Genomic DNA, 13,974 nt, shown 5'->3' on the forward strand with positions numbered 1-13,974 from the left:
ACATGATCTCCTGTCACAACTACATCCATTATTATATATTGTTTTGTTGAAAATCGGAAAAACAAACGCACATAAAACAAACTTAACAGTATAGACACCAACTATATAACGACAACGGCCGCCAACGACAAACAAATCGCAATTAGTCCATAGCGCACGGACAAACTTCGTTTAGTTCGTCTACCGTCAATGGACATACAGCACATAGAAAGTCCAAGGAATTTTTTTCATTTAATTTGCAGACAATAGAATGCATTTAGAACGTCTTTCGTGACACAAAATGGTGGCTATATACATATAGTTTGCGATGCCATCTTTGGTTGAAAATTTGAAAAAATGGACAAAATGCATATAGAAAGTCTGCTCCTCATTTTCAGATTTTGCATTGATTTGTGTTTTTAATATTCTCCATCTGGCTACAAGAATGCCAAAAGTTTTGGTCCCTTGATAGTCGATAATTAAAAACTTTTCATTTTGCTGTTAAATTTTTCCTCCATATGGCCTCGTAATATATTGTCTTAGTGGGAAGGCTTTATCAGCAACAAGGAAATAAGGAATTTCAATGTTAGATATTTCATCCAAAACCGCAGCATCGGGAATATTGAACTGATGTTGCTCAAAGTTTGTTCCAAATATGCTTTTATTAAATATTCCTCCATCACTTCCGGATCCATAAGCTCCAATATCTACCATTGTAAATCTACATTGGCTGTCACAGGCTGCTAAAAGAACAATACTAAATTGCTTCTTATAATTAAAGAACAATGATCCACTTTTAGCAGATGCTTGAATGGTGATGTGTTTCCCATCCAAGGCTCTTAAACAATGAGGAAAGTTCCATCTTGTTTCGAAACCATTTACAATGTGAAGCCAATCCTGCTTGGTAGATGGAGATTTCAAATATAAAGGATGGAGGGTATCCCAAATTACTTTGCACATTTCATGGTTTATTTTATGAACTGTAGTATGTCCAATATGAAAGGTCCATGCTAGTACTTGCATTGACATGCCTTGATAAAGAAACCTGGAACAGGTTACCAACAATTACATTATTAAATTGTATAAAATATACAATTGTTGAATATGTACTCACTGTAACGTTATAACAAGCCTCTTTTCAACAGAAATTCCATCGGAGCGATAGTTTACATTTATTTTTGGTTTTACCATTTGCAGTAATTTTTCAAAGACTGGAACCTGCATCCTGGTATATTTAAAAAACTGCTGGGTATCCCAGTTTTTCATATTTTTATAATAATTAAAATTACCTTTTGTCTTTCTGTTCTGGTTAATGGGCCTCCGTTTATATCGACGTTGTCTTTTATTTCGAAGGCTCAGTGCTGCTCGAATACAAAGTATCAGTGCTACTGCACCTAACAAACGCCAAGCATTTTCATTTTCCATTGTATTAATTTTCAAGCAAAAATTAATAATACCAAATCAAAAATGTAAGGTTAGAAATTTAGACGTGAACGCCAGTCGCCAACGCCAACCGAAAGTTTACAAATGCAGTCTTATGGTAGCAGCGCCAAGGTCAACGGTGAACGCCAACGCCAAAGTAAAGTTTATAAATCAGCCTTTAGGTTTCTACTATTCCTTTAGATTATTTTTCAATCAGGTTTGAATCTTAAGTTCCCCTCTTAGTTTGAAGCACTCTGGCAGATATCCCGGTGCGGGTTTTTAGTGGGTCCAAAAGGATGGCCAAAATTCGTGGAAGCGAAGATACTTATGTCACCCGTGCTGACCCTCACACACCGTTCTATCATCATGGTGACGGTTCTGTTCAGGAGAATTAAAGAAATAAACTGTCATATTCCAAATCTATTTGACAGAACTAGGGTCCGCTAGTTGTTTTAAAAAAAAATTAATTAATAATTCAAAACATAATGGGCTAATGGATTATGTCTCTAGTCATAAAATGAAACTACACACATAGTATTTGATCTATTTTGTTTTCATCTCTGTGACTTTTAACTGGGCTTCTTTGTACTTTTTTACTGGGATCAAATAACAGTTCCTCTTCTTCTCGGTGGTGATGTCTACACTAAACCGTTTAGTGCACATAGTTATGATGATAGAATTTTTATTTTTTCCTCCGCACCCATCTGAAACAAGTCGTACAGTGCGTATATTGTCATCGAAGATTGTATGGCAAAGCTTGTGATAAACGGCACTGGCTATTTCATTTGCTCCTTTTAAATATTGATCTTCTGTCCATGTATACAAAAACACATTTTCCTTAGTCAACTGCGAATGAACAATGAACCTGATACAGCAGCAAAATTGTATGTATATAACTGCCGGCTGTAATTAACAGACTGATCAGGAATCTTCGGCATAACCTGATTCTTTTGACAATCAAAGGATATGGTTTTAAGGCCTTGCTTTTCTTCTTGCAGTAAACTAAAAAAAAGCTTTTGCTCGTAACTTATGTATGCGTTTTTTCGGTTAATATTGTATTTTTAAGTTCATTATTTTTTTCAACCTTTATCTTTTCTGTTAGCTGAAGGCACGTAGAACAAACATCAGTTCTTGGGGAACCAAAGCCAATAGTGTAGCAGGTAAGGTGAAGTGGGGTAAATGTGATCTACTTTTTGATTAGTTCAACTTTCATTTAATATAACACTATAAAGAATCGTTTCAAAAATTTATCAAAAAAATCATATACTTTTTGAACGGTTTTGTATTCATGGTGTAGAAAAAAATTAAATAATCTTTAGTGTTGTTAATGTTACATGATGTTTTTTAAAATCATATCAATATATCACATTTACCCCAGGGACCGAGGCAAAGGTGAACAAAGTTTACATTTTTGTAGTAAATATTATATTTGATAGTCTGGGGTTATTGTATAGAAATGTAATTCAAGCTCTCTACTTGTGTTTTTTTAGAATTTATTTTGTTGAAAAAATACAAAAGAATTTAAACTTTTTGAACACAATAAAATTAAACAAACACTCCAAGTTTTCTTTCAGTTAATGTTGAATGTTAAAGCATTTAAAGGTAACTGGAAATTCCTACTTACCACGTCTGTCGACGATAGGATCTGGTAATACTTTTATAATATCCTGTTGTAGTACAGTATCAATGTCAGGATTTATTGGCCATACAAATTTGTTTCCTTGAGGTCGTGTAAATTTAACTATCCACTCATCATTCATATTTTCTGATACAATTCCCACATAATGTTTGTTTTTCTTTTTTGGGCAATATTTTACCAATACCCAACATCCGACATAACCATTCACACTTTTTGTTGAATTCAATTTTTTTTTGTCTTCCTCATCATTTGCAGCTATTTCTACCTTTGGTTCTGATTCCAAAAGTGTATCCAGAAACTCGTCGGTGTTATCAGAATCTATGAATATTGGGGACATTGACTCATCTTCTTCGCTGCTGCTAAATGATAATGACTCTCGTTTATTTCTTATTTTGGGCTTTGCCTTAGTTATCTTATGAATTTTAGTACCGTTTCCTTTTTGTTAAGATTTCTGTTTTAAAACATCAATAGCTTGTTGTGATGTCAATACTTCAGATCCAGGGCATAACCGTTTCTTATTTTTAGTTGGTGCGTTTGGAAGTTGTTTTACTGTTGATAATAATAAATCTTCAAATGTTACATTCTTATTTTCAGTTAAACTTCTACATGGAATTGATTCAAGTTCGTCGACTCTGGTAGGGATATTTTTTACTTTGTCGGGAGTGGTAGTTTCGATTAGAGCATCAGGCGTAGGTTCTTTGTTTTGAGAAAATACTTCTTGAGTTACTTTAGTTGGTACTAACACTTCATTACCATTTTCTTGTATAGATAATCGGGAATGTTTTATCATCTTCCACTTATTAAGCAAGCAGGGTAGAAATGATCTTTCAGGGATGATGTGACGATTAAAAGGAATAATTCCGCCTTTTTTAAAGCCGTTGATAATTACTTCGGAGTTCACCTGTTTCTAAGTTGTACACAAAAATTGGGAAAATATTTGTTTTGGTAATTTTTAAACGTCTCATATTCATATTCATACTCATACTCATATTCATATGAGTGGAATGTCCATCATAAATAATTAATATTGGTCTTTCAGATGGAAGTGATGGAATTATAGTGTTTATGAAGTAATTTTTGAAAACAGCTTCTTCCATCCAACCTTTTTTTGTCGCTGCATAAACAGTACCCTCAAAATCAGTACCTGGTGGAGCTATCCATTGATCCCATAAGTGCAAAACTTTATAAATTATTAATGGTGGAGCTTAATCACATAAGAGCAATTGTTGTATTTTCTTTACCAGGAGAACTTATTGTTCTTGATGAAGGTGTATTTATACCTCCCACAACTTTTGTCTTCCTGGGGTCAATGCACAAGCTACTCTAGTCCAAATTCCAGATTCTCTCAGTTTTGTCGTGAAGATCATATTCGTCCATTATTGAATTTAATAAATCATAAAATTGGTATATTATAAAAGGATCAAGGGCCTTTTTTCGAGAGTATTCCACGTTTTGTGGAACTTTAATACTTAATCTATGCCTCTGTTTAAACCCCAAAAACCCCAAAATTAGTTTCAATATGGTTAGTCTTTACAAAGTTTCCTACAATTTCTAATACTTCTTTCCTTGATAGGACGTATTCCCATTTCTCCATCGTTTTTAGACCATTGGCTAATCTAACTTCGTCAGCAGTAGAAATTGACGTTTAACGTCCTGTAGTTGCTCTTACTGCTCCCCGTTTACATTTTACACGGGAGTGTAGGGTCAAATGATATTTTGTATAATTTTGCGGCCTTATAAGTTGATGTTCGACCTGCTAAAACACCAGACATTGCAGCGTTGAGATCAGCTGCCGAATATTTTCCTTCATTTGAAGTTTTTCTTTTGTAGCAGCGAACCATGGTATTTGAAACAAAAAATAAACCTTGTAAAACTTGCCCTACCACTGTTTAAATTTTAAATTCAAGAAGTTATATAAACGGGGTAAATGTGATATACTAATGACACATTTGCCCCAATTTGTAATAATACATCTACCCGAACAACAAAATTCCAAGAGGCAAATGTGTTATAACAAAAATTTGAGGTTAATGTTAAGTTCTTATTTAAATAACCTACACCATAATGTTCTCCCAAATTAGAATAAACTGCTATTATAATAATAGTCTTACTATTTTATAAATGAAATAAAAATTTGAATTCAGAGTACCCTATTGACAGCAATGCTCTTTAATATTTTGATGTCATTAAATACGATACATACATACGATAGTGATTTAGAATCAACGCATATAAAAAGTTTTAAGCAAAGGTGAGTTTATGCAGGTTTGGTATTTTAGATAAACTTTTAAGTGGTTAGACATTGCCCTGAGCTGCTTAAGATAATTTACTTAAATGTTCCCTCTAGTAACCTGAGATTTAGTTGAATCCATAATACTAATTAATATGGATTTACATGCCTACATACATTTAAAGAACATTCAAAGTTATTAATATTAATGGTATTTAGAATTTGGACGTTTAGATTTAAGAGGAAAGTTAGAAAAAAAGTTTGAAACCAATCTAATGAAAAGGACTAGTTATGTTTGTTTGTTTTATTATATATTGTTAGTTGTAAGGTTAAATAATTTATCACTGGTTTAATCATATTTTTGTAATAATTTTAAAAATAAAGAAAAATAAAACTTCTAGTCAAAACGTGAATGTTCAAAAATAAAACAAAGTCAATGATTTCATTCGAAGAGCATACTTATGAAACTAATCCCCAACATTTTCCTTGTCTTCCTCAGATGAGGTTTCCTCATCTATGTCTATTACCAAAGGCTTCACTTTGGTTGATAAAACAACCTTTTCTTTTTCGTAACTCTCTATAATTATTTTATGGGTATGTCGAACAAAATTTTTCCACTGATCCCTAGTTACATTATTGATAGCTGTTTCCAAACTTCTAAAACATTGTTATTATTATTATTATTATTTATTTATTAACGGGATACCACCCAATTTAATATATACACAAAGTATTACAAGTATTATCTAGTGACACAATAATTATAAAGATATAGTAAATATGTATCAAAAGAATTGGCGATGCAGCTATATAGAAAAAAAAAACAAATATTAAAATTATATAAAGCACATAGCAAATATAAATCACATAAAATTACAAAAATTTTTTTAAACACATTCTACAGACATTTTCCGAAGCGCACAGCAACAAGTCAAAGTCTATTCTATTTCCATTTAGAATGATTCTACTCAGTGGAGAATGCCTACCAAAGTTAGAGCGATGAAATTTAATTGCAAAATTATAATATGTTCTAGTAACTCTAGAGGGAACATTAAAGTCAATTAGAGACAGTAGATCATTGCAATTAATTTTTGAATTCAGTAGTTTATGAAGAAACAAAACATCAGCATACATCCGTCTGGAAGATAACCTAGGAAGGTTTAATGTATTTCTAATTTCTGAGTAGGAATGGTCGCTTAAAGGTTTGTGTAATTTACAACTTAAGTACCTAATGAATTTATTTTGGACTTTTTCAAGCTTGGCTATATGGACTTCATAAGTGGGTGATCAAACGACTGAGCAATACTCAAAAACAGATCTAACTAGGGAAATGTAAATCAGTCTGATGGAATTAATGTTATGCAAACATTGTAGCAAAATACTGGGGTGTGTAGGAGGAGAGAGGTATAAGAAGAGTGGTCTATATATATGGGATAAAATAGATAACAATTAAGTAAAGAAGTATGAAAAAAAATATTGAACGGAATGTGGCTAGGCTAGCAATGTAGGCAAGAGAATGACCACTAGAAACTCAAGGATGGATACGGCCAATTTGCATGCCTTTTAAAGACAGTAAATCAGGAAAATATGTATGATAGATAGAAAAGAAGATATGAAAAATGAATATATATAATGAAAATTAACAAAGAAAACAAATTGAGGGCGCCAGAAGAGGGATACTACTCTAAAAAGAGTAACGGTCACTCTTCCAGGTATCGTATACTGCTAATATTAATTAAAGTTGACTTAATAAACAAAAATGCTGTAAATGTAAAAAGGTAAGGAAATATTAATAAAAAATTATATGCAAAACAAATTCAAGTTTATTAAATATAACTTCTTAGATTTTGACAATCTCTAAGTTACCAAAAAGTATATGAAAATTTCACAATATAATATTTTTAAAAAAAAATGTTGAAAACAACTATAATAAAAAGTTGAAAACTAGACAGAATAACTCTGATATAGAGTGTACAACATACATCTAGGTTAAAAAACAACCTTAAACAAAAAATAATGCTAACGTTGGAAGAACGTATAGCCAAGTAAATATCTTATACTAACCTACAATATGACCAACAATATTGTTAAACAACTCTAAATTCACATACAAACAAAATAATATATATAAATGGGAACAAGCCAAATTAAACAATTGAAACGGTATATTATCCTGAAGGGATAATAACCGGAGTTAATAACGCAAGATGAAATATAAAAAATTAGTTAAGTAGACAAATAATGAAATAATTAAAGTTAATAATGAAATAATTAAAGTTAATAAAGAAATAAATGGTTAATACAAAAAACAATGGAAGATAATCTCTGGGTAGAATTTGAGCTCAAACTTACCGATACCTTACACCAAGGGGAGTTATATTAATTAATATATATATATGTTATAAAAAAAAACTAGAACTGGTGAAACAAGATATATATATATATATATATATATATATATATATATATATATATATATATATATATATATATATATATATATATATATATATATAGTTCTGAATCAAAAACCAACTGTCCTCCTCGGTGAAACAGTTGTCTGGAAGGATACTCCCGAATGGTTTCGGTGTCCCAGCGAAGTCCTCCTTGAGGTCCGAAATTAGCACGGAGCTGGTGCTAATTGGCTTAGTTCGATGATGACTGTCCTGCCCTACCTCTAGGTGCAGGCTGGAGAAAAAAATGAGGGTGGAGTAGACAATACCCCCTGTGGCTTGTCCCAATGACCCTGATTCTAATAGAGTTGAAGTGGTACTCTCCCTCGGATGTTCTGAGGGAAATTTATAATTCCATGGTAGGTGGCTGAAAACAATTCCCCGTTACTTCTAATCTCAACATTCATAAAAAGAAATCAAAGAAGAAGTGAGGAAAGTTTCTTTCGGCATAAGAAACCGGAGCAAAAAGATAATTATGGTAGATAAAAAAACCATCCAATCGGATGTAGCGTGACCTTGCTTCACATAGAGTAAAAATATAATGGCCTTGGACAAAATACTATATTAAAATATGAAATAATGAATCTGAATAATAGGATATAGATAAAATACTCTAATGTTTATAATATAAAAAATTATTATTTACCAGATAGCTAATCAATTCCGTGCTAGAAATCTCACTTCAACTTCCCGAGTTTGCGAAAACACCGTCAATTAAATCGTTATGGTATACTTAGAATATTTAACTTCTTGAAGTGAAGGAAATTCTATGCATTAATTGGATTTTCTTTCGCTAACTGCCACTTGTACCACTTCAAACTATAGATCAAAAGTGCTTTTTAATTCACAGTTAATTAACCAAGAAGAGCCATTTTTCCACCTCCCATTAATCTCCTGTCATCTCTCTGGTTCGCAATGGTACCAAATTAGATCAGAGTGACAACTTAAATTATTAAAAATATACACTTAATGGGCAAATGAACACTTAAAGTTAGGCAACCCATACTACATCTCTGAAATTATTTTCATATAAATTGTTTATTATTTAAATACAAATTTTAATAAAGTAACGACTGTTACATTCCCCTACTAGTCGGGAAAAAAAAATTTTAGTCAAAATTTTTTTTTTTCCATAAAATTAAAGTATCAATAACTAAGTGTACTGGCCTAACATTCCACGTTGATCCGTAAGTTTACACAAAAAAAAATAACCACGAACTAAAGATCACGGAAAAAAAAGAATGGTCATGGCGCCAGACACCACAAACTCAGATGACTCAAAGTAAAAATCAAAGTCTCAATCGACAATATGCTTGAAAGCCAAATATTAACTAAATATACCAACTAAATTCTTGCTCACAAATAAATGTCGAATTGGGCACTAAATCCAAAATTGAACTATCCATGGACATCAGATTTATAAGACTAAGTATATCCAAGGACGAACAACCAGGCAAATGTATGAGCCAATTCAAACAATATCTCACCCGGAGATATACTAAACTAAGATCAAAGAAATCATAAACTAAATAGGTTAAGAATTGAACACTTAATCCAAAATTGAACTAACAATGGACACCAGATTCATATTAATATATCCAGAGAAGAACAATCAGGAAGATTTATGGAGCAATTCTCACCAAACCAAATAACACAAATAGTAATCTAAATCGTAAACATACCAAAGTATATCAAAGACGTAATAACCAAAATAAGTGTGAAATAGGACGCTTAATCCAAAGTCAGACTATCAATGGACACCAGATTCATAAAAGCATATCCAAAGAAGAACGACCAGGAAGATTTATGGACCTATTCACACCAATACTAAATCTCAAAACTAAATGAGGTCTACGTACACCCACATCTGGTGATACGAACCTACATAACCAAATAAACCAAATAAGTGAGGAATCAGACACTGAATCCAAAATCGGACTATCGATGGACACCAGATTTATAAATAGAGCATATCCAAAGAAGAACGATCAGGAAAGGGCCAATTCTCACTAATGCTAATAACTAAATTAGCTCTTACCCTCATCCGGTAATATGAGCCAATACCAACTAAGTAATTACAATAAAGCAAAATTTCCTAAAGTGTGAAGCAGCATTGTCACACTTATTCAGACTAAGTAATGTAATATGTAACTGAACTAAACCAAAGATAAGGATAAATACCTAAAGTCTAAAGTCTAAAATGGACTAAAGGAATTCAGAGGCTAAATAAATTTTGAGTGTGCTGGTATTCGCTAACTATAGCATGTGGCTACAACAGATGTATGAGAATAACCAGACACCGATAAAATTCCAATAGAAATCATAAGAAAATATAAGTGGTGGACTTTTCCTATAATACCATTACTAACGATAGAAAAAAAATATGTCGAGAACAAGCAATCAATTTTGAACAAAACTGTAGATTTATAACAAGTTCTCGCAGCATGGAATTATCCGGGAATAGTCCTACATCTAAACAGCAATTTATGCCTAAGGAAAGAAGTGGGATTACACTAAGAGGACAACTCATTTGTCTAAACTCTTAAATAATGAAAATGACTAACTTGACATGTGTAGGGATAGTTAAAGAAAAAAACATAACCTGCAGTAAGATAACTAATATGAACTAATTAAACTTCCCTATCAAGTTGTGAAAAGGTAACTGGAATATTTGGACAATCACACAAGAATGGTTAGGACATGTCGCGAGCATTTCCTGACCAGAAATATTATGAGGCATAAACATCTGCCTACTCTGCAATAAACACATATAGTACGAACCTAATTGAGCAGCAGTGATCAGTTGCTGAGCAACAATCTCGAACCCACGTATTCACTAAAGCTGAGTATTGACAGATTCATTGACAGAAAATTCAGAAGAATAAATAAGAAGAAATAAGAAGGACGCCGGCCATCCTTACCTACTTCAAAATTCCAAACTAATTCCAGAACCATCCTGTATATGGAATCAGGACATAAATTATTGTAGAGTATTTAAGATTTTCGTGACAAGTGAGAATAAAGCAGACCAAAGATAAAAAAAAATCACAACATCTTTCCAAATTGGCAAATATTGAACAAATATCTCAAAACAAATACTAAGGAATCAAATATCAAAGATATAACACACAATATATGATCCAGTAGTGTAACAACATAGTTCCATAGTTCCTTATCAGTAATAGGATTAACTATAAGTATAAATCTAAATATGTAAATATATACTAAACAACCCTCGTATCATATGAGGTTAAAAGGAGTAATTCTCCTGGGAAGATTAGTACTTAAGAATATTAATTCATTATGAAGTGCATCATTTATAATACAAAAAAAAAGGATAAGTCATACATACTAATTATCTAATAGGTTATAGAAGTCATTAACCAATGCCACAAGATACAAAAATAGCGGTGTACCTACGTTATCTGGTGATTAAGAAAATCTTAGACTAAAATGCAAAATATAATCAAAATAAGCTAAAGACAAACAGAGAAAGAGATTAGCTTAAACGAAAGTGTTAAGTTAGTCTTCTTCTGAGGATGAAGAACTAACCTCGTCGATGGTGTTATCAGGCAGTAAATCCTTTACATGAAATTGACCAATTCGTTTGTTGGACGAATTGTCCCTTAATTCATATACCAAAGGAGATATTACCCTTACAACCGTACACGGAATGTATTTCTGGCAAAATTTTGCCGAAATAGCATCACCTTTACTTGATTTTACAAAGTTTCTCTTTAAAACTCTATCGCCAACAAAGAATCGCAAATCTAAAGTATTTGATTGGTTATAAATATTATATGGTACAACCATAGACATATCATCATCATCAACAAACCTAAAAGTTGATACTGATAATGGAACTATTTCACTACTGTAATCATTAGAATTGTGTTTAACTCTACTGGGTAAAGAAGAATTGGTAGTTGACTATCTGTGATCACTTAAAACAGGCGGATTCAACGTTTCATGATTAGTAGTTAATTTCGGGACTGATTTGTGAAAAAAAAATGTGGCCAAGTTATTAGCAACACACCACCAAGATCAAAATAGCCAGCAAAAATAATATATATATATAATCAAATAAATACCTTAGTTATCTTACTAAAATACTCAAAATAATTTCTAGTTATATGTAAATTATAACTATTCTAAACCAAATATTAATATATATGCAACAATTAATAGTACCTATAAGTATAATACGGTTGGCTGTAGGAATAAAAGTTTATATAATATACGATATAAGTATGTGTAGGTAAGTAAGTAAATATAAGTTCTCAATAAAAATACAAAATTCAACCTAGAATGTAAGTTGTACTACTATAACCTATCACTGAGGTCTCAAAATATTAATAACTAATAAATCTAATAAATAAAACTAATAAATCAATACAGCAGTATAAGTATACCTGTTTAGTATTAATAAAAAATTTAAAGATAGAATAAATCAGCAATAATATGAGTAAAAAAAAGAAAAAGCAAAAATACAAAAACTCAAGTAAGAAAAAAAAAGAAATCAGCTAAAAGCTACTGTCTTAAAACCAAAAACTTGGAAAAGGCCCCACGTTGGGCGCCAATGTAGCAAAATACTGGGGTGTGTAGGAGGAGAGAGGTATAAGAAGAGTGGTCTATATATATGGGATAAAATAGATAACAATTAAGTAAAGAAGTATGAAAAAAAATATTGAACGGAATGTGGCTAGGCTAGCAATGTAGGCAAGAGAATGACCACTAGAAACTCAAGGATGGATACGGCCAATTTGCATGCCTTTTAAAGACAGTAAATCAGGAAAATATGTATGATAGATAGAAAAGAAGATATGAAAAATGAATATATATAATGAAAATTAACAAAGAAAACAAATTGAGGGCGCCAGAAGAGGGATACTACTCTAAAAAGAGTAACGGTCACTCTTCCAGGTATCGTATACTGCTAATATTAATTAAAGTTGACTTAATAAACAAAAATGCTGTAAATGTAAAAAGGTAAGGAAATATTAATAAAAAATTATATGCAAAACAAATTCAAGTTTATTAAATATAACTTCTTAGATTTTGACAATCTCTAAGTTACCAAAAAGTATATGAAAATTTCACAATATAATATTTTAAAAAAAAATGTTGAAAACAACTATAATAAAAAGTTGAAAACTAGACAGAATAACTCTGATATAGAGTGTACAACATACATCTAGGTTAAAAAACAACCTTAAACAAAAAATAATGCTAACGTTGGAAGAACGTATAGCCAAGTAAATATCTTATACTAACCTACAATATGACCAACAATATTGTTAAACAACTCTAAATTCACATACAAACAAAATAATATATATAAATGGGAACAAGCCAAATTAAACAATTGAAACGGTATATTATCCTGAAGGGATAATAACCGGAGTTAATAACGCAAGATGAAATATAAAAAATTAGTTAAGTAGACAAATAATGAAATAATTAAAGTTAATAATGAAATAATTAAAGTTAATAAAGAAATAAATGGTTAATACAAAAAACAATGGAAGATAATCTCTGGGTAGAATTTGAGCTCAAACTTACCGATACCTTACACCAAGGGGAGTTATATTAATTAATATATATATATGTTATAAAAAAAAACTAGAACTGGTGAAACAAGATATATATATATATATAGTTCTGAATCAAAAACCCACTGTCCTCCTACAGCTGTCTGGAAGGATACTCCCGAATGGTTTCGGTGTCCCAGCGAAGTCCTCCTTGAGGTCCGAAATTAGCACGGAGCTGGTGCTAATTGGCTTAGTTCGATGATGACTGTCCTGCCCTACCTCTAGGTGCAGGCTGGAGAAAAAAATGAGGGTGGAGTAGACAATACCCCCTGTGGCTTGTCCCAATGACCCTGATTCTAATAGAGTTGAAGTGGTACTCTCCCTCGGATGTTCTGAGGGAAATTTATAATTCCATGGTAGGTGGCTGAAAACAATTCCCCGTTACTTCTAATCTCAACATTCATAAAAAGAAATCAAAGAAGAAGTGAGGAAAGTTTCTTTCGGCATAAGAAACCGGAGCAAAAAGATAATTATGGTAGATAAAAAAACCATCCAATCGGATGTAGCGTGACCTTGCTTCACATAGAGTAAAAATATAATGGCCTTGGACAAAATACTATATTAAAATATGAAATAATGAATCTGAATAATAGGATATAGATAAAATACTCTAATGTTTATAATATAAAAAATTATTATTTACCAGATAGCTAATCAATT

The 13,974-nt window shown here is 31.7% G+C and overlaps 1 protein-coding gene across 1 annotated transcript; it reads right to left on the minus strand.

The window, feature by feature from the left end:
- Window positions 1-480: 480 nt before the first annotated feature.
- Window positions 481-939, minus strand: LOC140431181 (uncharacterized). Its single transcript, XM_072519097.1, has one exon. The coding sequence runs from the start codon at window positions 937-939 to the stop codon at window positions 481-483; it is 459 nt and encodes a 152-aa protein (XP_072375198.1).
- Window positions 940-13,974: the final 13,035 nt, after the last annotated feature.

Source organism: Diabrotica undecimpunctata, unplaced genomic scaffold, assembly GCF_040954645.1.
Source record: "Diabrotica undecimpunctata isolate CICGRU unplaced genomic scaffold, icDiaUnde3 ctg00000592.1, whole genome shotgun sequence".
NCBI classification, from domain to species: domain Eukaryota; kingdom Metazoa; phylum Arthropoda; class Insecta; order Coleoptera; family Chrysomelidae; genus Diabrotica; species Diabrotica undecimpunctata.

Coding starts and splice junctions, on each gene's coding strand:
- LOC140431181 (XM_072519097.1), bottom strand. CDS start 939: ATGTGCAAAGTAATTTGGGATACCCTCCATCCTTTATATTTGAAATCT.